This window comes from Pangasianodon hypophthalmus, chromosome 24 (genome assembly GCF_027358585.1).
Source record: "Pangasianodon hypophthalmus isolate fPanHyp1 chromosome 24, fPanHyp1.pri, whole genome shotgun sequence".
Lineage (NCBI taxonomy): Eukaryota > Metazoa > Chordata > Actinopteri > Siluriformes > Pangasiidae > Pangasianodon > Pangasianodon hypophthalmus.
This window is the reverse complement of record NC_069733.1, coordinates 2,304,468-2,317,600: the sequence shown is the minus strand read 5'-3', so window position 1 is coordinate 2,317,600 and position 13,133 is coordinate 2,304,468. Positions and strand designations below refer to the sequence as shown.

Here is a 13,133-nt window from a genome sequence, read left to right as displayed (position 1 = left end):
TCGATGGTAATTTATTCATCTTTCCTTTTTAAGTAGGAAAATAATTTTCACACATGCATATAATCAAGTAAGACATCACTCACGTTTATTGTGAAGATGTTCAGATTGATTATAACCACTGGCACCATGGTCCAATATGTTATTACTAACATACTTATTTGAATGTACAGTATACAGTGCATAAATTACGGTTACAGTGAAATTGCATGACATACCTGCTGCTTGTAGATTGCAAAAATCTGTTCTAACACACCATATTCTGAAGTTTTACAATGTGCAGCTCAAATGAAAGACAGCATTTACTTTCCAGCAGCATGGATCTGGAACTAGGGGCAGATATGGCCTTGTGCTTGCACTCCTTTGGGAATTGATCAAGGAAGAAGAACTGGCTGCGTCAAGAAGGAGGCATATCCACGTTCTCATATAGTCTCACAAATAATACATGGACAATTATTACTAAATAAAGTAGTAAATAAATTACTACTTTATTTGTAACAAATATCATCACAAATAAGTACATACACAAATAACATACATGTTCCTTCAGAGTGACATCCTGTTCGGCCATGGCCTATGGCTATCCATCCACAGGCCTCCAAAGGCCTGGAGCCTATCCCAGGGAACTTGGGACACACGGCAAGGGACACCCTTCCAGAGCACAATCACACACACATTCACACACTAAGGACAATTTGGTAATGCTAATCAGCCTGCAGAGCATGTCTTTGGACTGGGGAAGGAAACTGGAGTACCCAGAGGAAAACCCCGAAGCACAGGGAGAACATGCAAACTCTGCGCACACAGAGCGGAGGTGGGATTCGAACCCCCAAATCCAGAGGTGTGAGGCAAATGGTATGGCCAAAGGAATCATGGGATTGCCTTCAAATCTGGCCAGAAAAAGTCACCTCATTGAGCAGCTGTCTTTGGATTGGGACAGGCCTTTTCTTGGGCGTGCTCAATTACTGCCCAAAAAGGCTGCCTACCTAGGCTACCTTCCCGCTGGAGCGAACTAACAGTGTTTTAAAGAATCGAGGTAGGTTTTATGTCCGCACATGTCAAATCCAGTGCTAAAACAGAATAAACAGATCAATATCTTGGGACGTTTTCGTCCCCACTGCTCTCGTCCTCTTCCTCTTCCCGGTGCCGAGGCGTCTCTAAGAATGGACGCGGAGGCTCAGTGGTGCTGTCAGACCCCAGCATCTGCCTCTGGATGAGTCTGTAGTAGAGGCCGTGGCGGTCCATCAGCTCGTCGTGGTTGCCCTGCTCCGCCACAACACCATTGTCCAGCACCACAATAGTGTTGGCGTGCTGCACCGTGCTCAAGCGATGGGCGATCACCAGGACTGTGTAGTTCTCCATCACAGCATTCAGAGCCTGCTGGACCTGAAAATATATATATGTGTGTTTTTGGGCTTCAAGAGTGGCCATCATGATAGAGACATTTACATTTACAGCATTTAGCCTACGCTCTTATCCAGAGTGACAAAACTGTATTGAAGACTCTCTCTCTTTTTTTTTAACTCCACCACCACCTCTTGTCTTCGAGGGCCATGAAGTCTTTGTTAAGAGTACAAAATCATTCAATAGTTATATAGTTTACAGCTTTTGGAGTTCCATTTCATCTCCTTCTGAGCAGGGCTATACAAACAGAATAAAGAAACAAATATGCACTGAAGTCTCTATCGAAAAACATACAGTATCCTCACGCTAGTACTAATCGACTATGGTCTAAGAAGTACATTATGCTAAAACCCTGTTACAGACAGGATGTCTACATCAAAGACAAGGATTAAAGTCTTAATCCATACCATGTGTTCGCTCTCAGCATCCAGCGCGCTGGTGGCCTCGTCCAGAATGAGCACGCTTGGGTTTCGGATTAAGGCGCGAGCGATGGCCACTCTCTGCTTCTGCCCTCCTGAGAGCTGAGTTCCCTTCTCCCCGACACCTGGAATGTGGCACACGTGACTTAACACACAGCTCCTGCTAACACTCTGTTAGATCAGCAGCCAGATAGATATCCAGAGACTGAGCAAAGGCACACATGGACAAACAGAAATCCAAAAACAGTGCGCCTAAACTGCAGCCTAGTGACTCATCAGACATGCTGGAGTCTAATCAATGACCTCATTTAAAATCACACACTCTGACTTACTCTTAGAAACTAAGGCTAAACCGTTCACCTGAAAGGGGTCCTTCTGAGACAACTCTTTTCTGAAGGGTTCTTTTAGAAAAGGTTCCAAGTAGAACCTATTTTGAAAGCTAGAAATCATCCTAGAGGAGTGTATTATAATTATGGAAACAGTGCAAAGAATCATTTATTATTAATGTACCCCATTTTTTTATTAATGTGTATTACTGTAACATGCTGTTATAGAAAAATAATTAACAATGTGGTGGTGTGATGCAACCAGAGGTGTGATTTTTTTCCTATAAGAGCACATCCTGAAGTGTTATTGCTTATGTTATAGCAGCTATAAACAGTGCTTTAAACAGGTCAGGTTTCGTTTGGATAAATGAGGCTGATTATGGTGTGGTACCTGGTCCTAAATGGCTGCATAGGCATGTTTAAAAACTCAGATCTCACCCGTTTCGTAGCCCTTAGAGAGGCTGCAGATGAAGTTGTGAGCATTGGCCTTTTTGGCAGCTGTGACTACAACTTCCGCAGGAACGGCAGGAAGACCATAGGCGATGTTCTTCTGTACAGAGCGAGCGAAAAGGACTGGCTCTTGTCCAACCAGCGCTACCTGAGTGAAGAGTTCATCTACATTTTATCGCATTTTAAAACAATGAGTTTAACAAACAGTTTTTCTTCTGTGCTTCTAAAATTAGATCTGGCGCAAAGAAAAAAACATGAAAAGCTGAGTTCAGTGATACTATTATTTAATGTCTACAAAAACCCTAAAAAATAAAAGGAGAAAAAACTCCTAATAATAAATAAAAACATTTGTTTTTTTCTGATTTTAATTATAAATATTTAGTACAACATGTAACATCAAATTAGCTGCTTCCAATCAGTTTGTAATTTTTATTTTTTTAACAAAAAGCTCCTCAGAAAGGTGTATTGTAACATAATTTATTACGATATTGATACTGTGTCATCATATTGTTCAGCTAGTCTAAATTCAGTCATGGGAAACAGCCATAATTTGGGTGAGCAAATGAGTGAAAGTTTATGTTTCAAAAAAGTTATTCACTCATAATTATAAATGTCTATTAACTTAGCCAGCTAGCCAATTTAGCTAGCAAGTCTTCAAGGGACTGTTTTTGTAGATCGATCAATAAGCAAAGGTGTCTTCTAAACCTAAACTGCGTCTAACAGCTAAACAACAATTTTATGCTAAACTCTTTAAGTGAATACATTAACATCCTGGTTGATAATATAAACCATTTTTAACCAGGTGCAGTTCTATGCCACATTTTGTGCCACTTTTTGCTTTAAAATAGCAACATAATCCATTTCGAAAGTAATGAAAATATATGTGTTGATTTAAGGTTTTTGGAATTTCCCCCACTTTTAAACCCGCTCTAACTGACAGGAGCTTACCTTGGAGTGAAGGTAGCCATGCTGGTACGTCTCAATCGGCCGGCCGTCCAGCAGCACTTGGCCATTCTGAGGTGTGTAAAAGTTCTCCAGCAGAGAAACACAGGAACTTTTACCGCTCCCTGAGGGACCCACCAGAGCTGTCACCTCCCCTGGCTGGATACTGAAGGACACGTTCTGCCAATAAAATGTTTATTATAGGCTGAAGATTATCGACTACACTAACACTAAAGGTTTGCTTGGACCCCACATTTTAACCTTTAATGACACACTTTAAGTTGGGCTGAGTCAGTGGGACAGAACTTGGCTAAATAGAACCTGAAGTGGTACCTTAAGGACATTGGTCTCGGGTCTTGTAGGATAAGCGAATGTCACGTTCTTGAACTCTACCAGGCCTTGCAACATATCTGGAGCTTCTTGGCCATCGAGAGAGTGTTTGGGCGTCCTGTCAATGTACTCAAAGACCTTCTCTGCAGCTCCTACGCCCTGCATCAGACCTGTATAGACGGATGCGATGCTCTGCGGGGAAAACAAATTGAGACAGAAACAGACACAGATCTCATTTGAAAATGTACGCCTGTAAGCAAACAATGTGGCTGCAAACCTATCATGACATGTCTCACCTCCAGACATTCCCCAAGTTCAAGCTCATAGATGATAAAAGAAATGAGAGTTCCCCCGCTCATCTGGTCCGTCACCACCAAGTGTCCTCCATAAAACAGCATAGCCACCTGCAATGCCAGCTCCGAAATCTAAAACAAGAACAACATGTTTAACAACATCTATACATCCTCCCAGGTTGTTCGACAAATCACTATTTCGTGACTCCTTTTAGATTAATCCTGGTTGCTCTCCTCAGAATTCTCTTGTGAACTCTTACTAAACCCAAATAAGGAGGTATAAAAGTAACACATTAGTGCATTACAGGACATTTTGAATAATCCAAACATGAAAATACACTTCGACAATACTGATCCAAAAGTGCTTGGACCCCTTGTTCGTTATATAACTCACGGTGTAATTGCACTCCAAAGGGTCCTCCCTCAATCATTATTGTATTTCTAATTATTATGAGACAACCTCATATTTCCATATAATTTTAGGAAAGAAACAATCTGGGCTTTCCACCATTACAGGTTTCGTGGTAGAACCTTTAGAGTTCTGCACATGTGACTAGAAGGTTATGAGTTCAAACCTCCAGATTTCCAGAGAGTCACCGTTTATCCTTTCAGTGAAAAAAAGGTTCTGCTCTGTATTTGGATAGAGTTCAGAAACACTTCACATTTTAAAGAGTCTTCCAAATAACCAACAATCTAAATATGGCCCCTTGCCCAATTCATGTGAAACTGGGAGCTTGTGATTTTACGTCCCAGGACTACCAGACCACCTCAATCGAAAACCTCAACCATCAGCTCTATTGTTAATCTAGATTCTGACACTTGGAAAGAAGTCTCATAACTAAACATGTTTATTCCATAAAGATATCTGATACGCACACAGCTGGACCACATAAAGCAGGCGTAGGCTACAGCTTGCTTCTTGTTGAGCGCAAACACCTCCAACAGCTTGGTGTAATAAGACTCAGCCTCATGATCTTCGCCGGCGAAGCTGCGCACCGTCCGCATGGCCGAGATCGTCTCCTCCGCCACTTTGTTGGCCTGAGCCAGTGATGTCTGCACCTCTTTGGTTAGTTTCTTCAAGACAACATTGGTAGAAACTTTTGCATAAATTTTTAATAGTCAAATGTGTAAGGATTGTCAATAGTACCTTGATACCACAGACTTTCTATGCTCTATGATGTTTTTTTTCATAAGTGAATTACAGTATAAGTTTATAAATAAGCCTAGCCCATGTTACAGGTTCCAGCAGGTTTCACTAGAACCTAAACACTGCATGTGATATATTAGTTTTACTTTTTTTTTTTTTTAATCAGTGTGTCCAAATAATCTGATTTTAATCTGTAATTAAAAGTGTAAAAAAAAGTGAAAAAGGTTTGCACACTTACCTTGTAATACTCGCCGTAGAGCTTAGAAACCACAGCAATGTATGGAAAGCCCATGATGGTGACGAGCGACAGCTTCCACGACATGCCGAACATGAAGATTAGGAATCCGACTGCCTTGACGAAGCTGCGCAGGAACAGATTGACATTCTGCGAGATGAGGTCACTCACCTGCGTGGTGTCTGAGGTCAGCCGTGATGTGATGTCACCTATGTTGATTAAACATCAGTGTCTGAGTCCAATTTTTGTTTCTTTGGTTATCCTTAATATTTGTTCCTGTTATTGTTCCGTCTTCTGTTATGACTATTCTGTTACTGACCCGATTACTGTTATAATTACTGACTGTTATACGGCTACTGACTGTTATAGTTGCTGAATGTTATGATTACTGATCGCTATGATTGCTACTGGTTGTTACTGATGGTTAATGCCACTCCTGATAGTTCTGAGTACTGACATTTATGACTACTTACTATTAAGGTTACTGGCTATTATAACTACTGATGATTACTGACTACTATGACTACTGACTGTTATGATTACTGACAATTAGGATCACTGCCTCTTAAGACAACTGACTTTTGATTACTTATTGTTATACTGCTACTGACATTAACGACTACTGACAGTTATGATTACTGACTGTTATGACTACTGACTGTTCTACTGCTACTGACATTAATGACTACTGACTGTTATGATTACTGACCATTAGGATCACTGCCTCTTATGACTACTGACTTTTGATTACTGACTGTTCTACTGCAACTGACATTAACGACTACTGACAGTTATGACTACTGATGATTATTGACTGTTATGATTACTGGCGCTTATGCTGCTACTGACATTAATGACTACTGACTGTTATGGTTACTGACTCTTATGATTGCTTACTGTCATGGTTACTGGCTTTTATGCGACTACTGACTACTGAGATGATGACTCGATGATTACTGACTGATGGTCATACATACATACATACATATATATATATATATATATATATATATATATATATATATATATATATATATATATATATATATATACACACACACACACACACACACACACACACACTGTATATGTATATGATACTATATTTAAGATGTAGTATCTAGTAACTTTTTCTATGCTTTATTTTCCTACTTACACTTACAGAAGCCTTATTATTTCGTACATAAGCAATGGATAAATTGCATGTGATATGAAATATATATTGGTATATAAATACATATTTAAATCTGGGACAATGGTACAAGCGTTAGCATGTGGTCTTAGCTTTTATCTCGTAATGCAGCGCTCAACCTGTATGATTAGCATCGAAGAAGCCGATCTCCTGATGCATCAACGAGCGGAAAAGCAGGTTCCGCAGTCGAATGTTAAGCCTGGCGAATGTCAACGAGAACACACCGCCACGAAATCCAACGGCCAGGGAACTAGAATTAGAGACTTACTGTTATAGTCCACAGTTGCATGCTTGGAGCACCCAAAAATATATATCACCCAAAATCCTTTCTGTAAATATCTTCAGTGATGGCACACAAAATCATTATGGGGCAGCCATCTTGAAAAACATAGTAATTTAGTATGACTATCTACCGAAGTCTCAATGAAGTTTATCGAAGTTTGGATGATAATAAAGTTTCATATTAAACTTAATTTTGTAAATTCTTAATTTTTAACTTAAAGCTATACTTTGAAATAGGTATATATAGACTTACAGTAGTTATGAGTAATAGTATATATAGTTATAGGTATATATAGACTTACAGTAGTTATTAGTCAGACTTATATTATATATATATATATATATATATATATATATATATATATATATATATATACACACACACACACACACACATGTATGAAACTTATACTAAATGACTGCAACTCACCTGACGAGGGCCAAAACAGTGAGAATAACCATCGGTTTGATGAAATATTCCATACTTTTATGGATCACTATGCCATCGATGGCTTTCCCGGTGAAATAGGGGATAAAGGCCTCACCTAGACAGACAGGAAAATTTTTTTATAAATACCTAACTTTCTGTACTTGCCTCAGTTCTGTTAATTAATTGTCCACATTCTGCTGCCATCAAGGGGGATCCCCAAACATCTATTATGTATACAACAGCACTGTTTATGGTGCTGCGGTATAGAGGAGGTGTTGATTAATTTTTCTATATCAGCAGATCTTACATTAGATACCATTCCATAGTTCAATGTATATACACTAATGTAATATAATGTGTGTGTTGGTAGTCTAACAAAATACTGCAATAATATTATAGACCATGATAACTGACAAAAATATTGTGAAAATATAATCAGTGCATGCCTAATAAATGTTTAATAATATTAATTAATTAAACACCATTATTTCAATTTAGTGGATATAATAGTATATAATTGGCCATCGGGGTTACTGGAGTGTACGGCTGAAAAAAGCATGTATAAACTCACACACGGCCGAGAGGAGGAGGAAGAAGAAGGCAAGGGACAGAAGCCCTGCGTCCTTCTTACAGTACGACAACAGACGTCCCAGAGTGGCCCCGGAATTCGGCTTCTGTTTCACCTCTTTCCTTCTCATCTCACCTTCCTCTTCTCGTTCCTCCGCCTCTCCTCCATCCACCAGCCTCTCCCTCTCTCCTACACCTGACCTGGCAACATCTGTGGTGCTCAGGAGCTTCCAGAAGAACACAGACCCCATTGCAGAGATGCAAGTCCACGAGAACAAGCTGAGGAACCAAGGGTCATGCATCAGAGTGCCCATCTCGGAGAATATCAGGAGCTTGGCAAGGGCATAGGAGAGCATGGTGAGACCGATGAGCACCACCAGAGTGTCCAAGGATGCAACGCGTTTCGGGCCATCTTGCTGGTTTATCAGGACGCCTACAGAGGCACCGAAAAGGAGGCAGGAACGCACCAGAAGCACCACCCACAGATCCAAGACCGAGCGATAGACGTCAAAGTCCAGGATGTCATCCAAGAACGAATCTGGACCAGACCACTGGACGTAGAGGACGGTGGAGACCACAGTGTCCACCAGGACAAAAGTAAAGATGCAGCCAATAACCACAGTCAGCCTCATGATGTAGTTTTGTACTGGAGTGGAGACACGTGACAGGAAGTAGTGCAGCAAAATGACTGATCATCAGAGGATCAGTGAAGAACAGCAGCCAGTGTGATCTCATGCGATCAGCCTGTACTGAGACCAAAACGATCAGAAAGACAGGAGACACTTCTCGAGATCATCTTGCAGTGTGAGAACATGCAGTGGAGCTCCACAACAACACAACCGACAAGACAATAAAGAATCCGTGATCCTCAAAGCTCCCTTTTCCACACACAAATCTGCATAAAAACTTTTATATTACTTATAATACTATCAGTAAGGCATTTCACAGAAGCGCGTTGCTGTCTGTTTACAAAGTGTCGCTTCTCTGAAGCCGGGTTTGTCCTTAAACGCAGTCTCACAGTCCGGAAGAGAAAATGAATGCCGCTTATAAGCCCCGCCCCGTCTCTCAGCCTGACCAATCAGAATGTTTCCTGGCCGGCACGGACACGCCCACGCCCCCACGAGGAGCTGTTTTATAATAGAAAACACACTGTAAGGTAGGATTTAAAACAATATAAAATGACAAATAATGTAGCGAAAAATGGTGGCATGATCTAAGATTATTAAAATTGTATTTTAATTTTACATTCTTAAATTTAATTTTGATTATTTTTAATTTTCATTAATTATCAGCAGGGCCTACATTCCTTTCTATAATAAATAAAAAGATATAATAATACTTCCAATAGTATTATATAGTATGATGAAAAGACAAAAATATTGTGATATTTCAGTATACAATATAATACCTGTGGGAAAATCTGGTGAAAATGGTACAATGCTTAAAGATACATTTCCAGTTCATTCTAAATTGTCCTAATTGAATGATTTGGGATTTATTCAAGATTTTCAGAAAGCACTAATACGCAAGAAATTGGTGTATAGTATTACTACTTTATAATCTAATCTTTAATACGTAGAACTCTTATTCATGTGGAACTACAAACGTGACTGTGCACCTTCTCAGCGTCCTTGTTTATGGAAATAAACATCTCATTCATTACCTCCTTAGACATATTGGAAAATCTTTATACAGCTCCTGAGACACAAATAAAATGATCACATCCACCAACAGCAACCTCTTATTGCACAATATAAGTAAGTTTTTGCACCTGGATGAATGAAACTTGGTAGAAAGTTTTTGACTCCAAGGCTCCAAAATGGTAAATCACTTCTTCCTCTCCAACAAACAAAGAAATAAACTCAATAACGAAAAACCATAAACAGATGACGGAATGAAGAAAAGCAAGAAAAGACATTTTACATGTTGTACGAACTATATAACATCAGAACGCTGAAAAATAAAAAAAATGTGGGCGTGGAAACCGATGTGGCTGTTCGGCTTGTTGTGCATCATCATTCTGAGATGCTTTTCTGCTCACCACGGATGTAAAGAGTGATTATTTGAGTTACCGTAGCCTTCCTGTCAGATTGAACCAGTCTGGCAATTCTCTTCTGACTTCTCTCATAAACAAGGTGTTTCCTCCTGCAGAACTGCCGTGTGTGTCCTGAAAATCCCAGGAGATTAGCAGTTCCTGAAATACTCAAAGCAGCAGGTGTATAAGTGTTCCTATTAAAGTGCATGGTGAGTGTATATATTGAGGGGCAAATTATATATATTAAACATGAGCATTTTTTACTAACATTAGCCACATAATTGAGTCATTTCCAGTTACTGAAAAGTAAAGACGTAAAGACACAAAGAAGACCTAAACAGAACCAGTGCGGATATGTTAGCGTTTATTACTCTAAAAGCCAACATGATGAAATAAGGATTCTGGGAAAATTCAGACACAAAAAAATCCTTCAGCCATTACTGAATCATTGCATCATTATTTACAAAAACACAACTATTACAAATAACATTCTGCTCGTAGCTATGAGCCCCGATCTATAAGCGTGCGATGTAGTGACTACTGCTGTCAGTCGCTTTTTCGATCTTCACTCATCTTCAAGGAAATGCACAGACCTGTGAACAGCCGAGTCTCCAGAGAAGCGTCGTTACACTAAGAGAATCGTAACACCAGACATCCTGGAACAACGTACATCCTACAAACCGCCAATTCGTCTCCGTGTGACAAAGATCAGGTCAGATATTTGACCAAATCTGTTATCAGGATTTCAGTGTACGTCAGGCCCCGGCAGCACGTACTCCAGCCCGTCCTTCCCGTCCTCCGCGACCACCTGAACAGCGCTGATCACCGTCTCTACGGGAAACGTCAGGAACAGGTCGTCTTTCAGTCTTTTGGGCGAAGGCGAATCGTCTGAGGGGCACAAGGGCTCGGTGACGGTCAGCGTTATGGAGGACACGTTCCTGCCTCGCCGTTTGGCGCTTTTCTTCTCCTGCTTGTAGGCAGCGTTCATGTTGGAAAAAACCTGAAAGAAGAGAAATTTCCCTGTTCACTTTCATGCTTGCATGTGAGGCATAATTGACAAATTACTAAAAACCTTCTCTCTGACACCAAATCTAGTCCATCAGCCAAGACATGTTTGATGCCTGACGATTGCTTCTTTAGTTCTGCACTGGAGCTGCGAGGTCAATGTAGCTAAGAAGTAACAGAAGCGCAAATCTTCACAGACTTGTTTCAAAGGTGTCTATTCAACGTCATTTTTAAATGAACAGTTTTGGAATAGTAACGAGAGTCCAACTTTAAACTTTGGGAGGCGGAATGATCCCAACTGCCCTGTTGTCCAAGATGGTGCAAAGGTACAGAGAAGTTTTATTCATGTTTATAGATGACACAAAGTCCCACTGGGTCCTAAACCACACGAGAAAGTCTGAAGTACTGGATACAGTCTGTGATTTTTTTTTTTTAATGAGACAGACTTTTATTAGCACCACTGCAGTGAAACAGGTAAGAATTGCTGCCTCACACTTCCAGGGTCCTCGCTTTGAGCTCAGATTACTGTCTGTGTCGAGTTTCGCATGTTCTCCCCCATCTGTGTGGGTTTCCTCTGGGTTCTCCGTATGTGGATTGGCCATGATAATTGCTATTTATATGCTACGATGATGCATGATGTTCTACAGTGGACTGGCGTTCCAGGGTGTAGTCCCGACTCATGGCCAGTGCTGCTGTGATAGGACCAGGATAAAGCGTTTACTGCGTATTTGTGAACATATTGTGCACGTTGCTGTCTGCCAACATACTTGCACATAAGTCTGAGCACTAGGGAGCAGTGTTGCACGTGCCAAAGCAAATGTACAGAAAATGAAACAAAGAGAAGAAAGTTTCATATTTTACTTTAAAAGAAAAATTACCTTATCTTCCAGTGCCTTTGCTCGCCAATGAATGCCTGACCACTAGGTAGATAGATAGATAGATAGATAGATAGTTGGGTGGAAGGACGTGATTGATGGATGGATGGATGGATGGATGTACTTTATTGCTCCCCAAGGGGAAATCTGGGAATAACTTTCTTCTGCCACATGACCCTCGCAGTGCTCCATGCTACTTTCGCACTAGTTCTGGTTTGGGATAAGTGTTTGGGTTTCATCCCAATCCCAACGCTAGTGTATACAGCTCGCAGCTCAATCAATCAGCGTTTGCTTGACGCACAGCACTGAGCTTTGTATGATGCATTGTTAAGATCACAGTCTAATGCAAGCTATGCTTTACCCATAAACCCCTTCTCCAAGCATCAACACAAATATGTTTACATGCATATGCTTCAGAGGTAGAAATTACTCTTTAGCTCCTTAAAGTTACAAATTTACAACATGTATAATTTATGAGATTTTTAAAAAAAAATGAGAATCCAAACATTGATATCACGCACATTATCGGTGCCCCGTGTGAGGAGGAACATCACCTACACTACTTTAGCCTCGACGCTCCAGTGCAAAACCAAAAAAGCAAACGAATTTTGTCTGCTTTTAGAGACTTGGTGGGAGAAGGTAGAAAATCATGTCAGCTCCTCTGTTAACATGTGTAATGGCCACCTTTCATGCCAAAGTGATGATTATTTCTAAATCAAATTGCTACAGATCATTGCACAATCCTGTAAAAAGCTTATTATCTTATTATGTACCATCTGGTTGAGTTGATTTTGCTGCTCCTGAACGGAGGAGAGGAAGCTGTTATCTGGCTCCTCGCTGAGGGAATAATTTCCTGCATCTTGCTCATAACTCAGTAAATCCAGCTTCATCTGGTGGAGAGAGCAGGACAGTGAGATGATAAGAGAGCGTTACGAGAGAGGGCAAGGATGTGAGGAGAAACGTAATACAATTGAATACAGACCATAAATGTAAGTGAATGTACGGCTACATTGTGACTTTATGCGTTACTTTGTGTTAGCTTATAATAAACATGTGCAGGTCTGTCTACGTCAATCAATCTGAATATGAGACTGAAGGTTGTGTGAATAATGTCTTATCAGCATTACCATGGCAACCTTTGGTCCGAGAGTTTACAGCTCATTTCCTGATTATAGCTTTGATATTCCATTTACAACCCTTGAAA

General features: G+C 40.4%; 2 protein-coding genes across 2 annotated transcripts in view; both read right to left on the bottom strand.

Moving 5' to 3' along the window:
- Positions 1-63: 63 nt before the first annotated feature.
- On the bottom strand, positions 64-10,245 carry abcb9 (ATP-binding cassette, sub-family B (MDR/TAP), member 9). Its single transcript, XM_034298863.2, has 11 exons — positions 8,019-10,245; positions 7,448-7,562; positions 6,855-6,985; positions 5,547-5,752; positions 5,038-5,235; positions 4,165-4,293; positions 3,872-4,060; positions 3,545-3,718; positions 2,585-2,744; positions 1,809-1,945; positions 64-1,383 (listed from the first exon to the last, which is right to left on the bottom strand). The coding sequence occupies exons 1-11, from the start codon at positions 8,644-8,646 to the stop codon at positions 1,087-1,089; spliced, it is 2,364 nt and encodes a 787-aa protein (XP_034154754.2). The 5' UTR covers positions 8,647-10,245; the 3' UTR covers positions 64-1,086.
- A 151-nt stretch (positions 10,246-10,396) lies between these two features.
- The window catches only part of zgc:113436 (uncharacterized protein LOC503528 homolog), a 6,141-nt gene continuing 3,404 nt past the window's right edge, over positions 10,397-13,133 (bottom strand). The window contains exons 7-8 of the mRNA XM_034299089.2: positions 12,703-12,819; positions 10,397-11,049 (exon numbers count right to left, since the gene is read on the bottom strand). Of these exons, the coding sequence (XP_034154980.1) occupies positions 10,795-11,049; positions 12,703-12,819 (372 nt within the window). The 3' untranslated portion in view covers positions 10,397-10,794. The remainder of the gene's footprint in view (positions 11,050-12,702; positions 12,820-13,133) is intronic.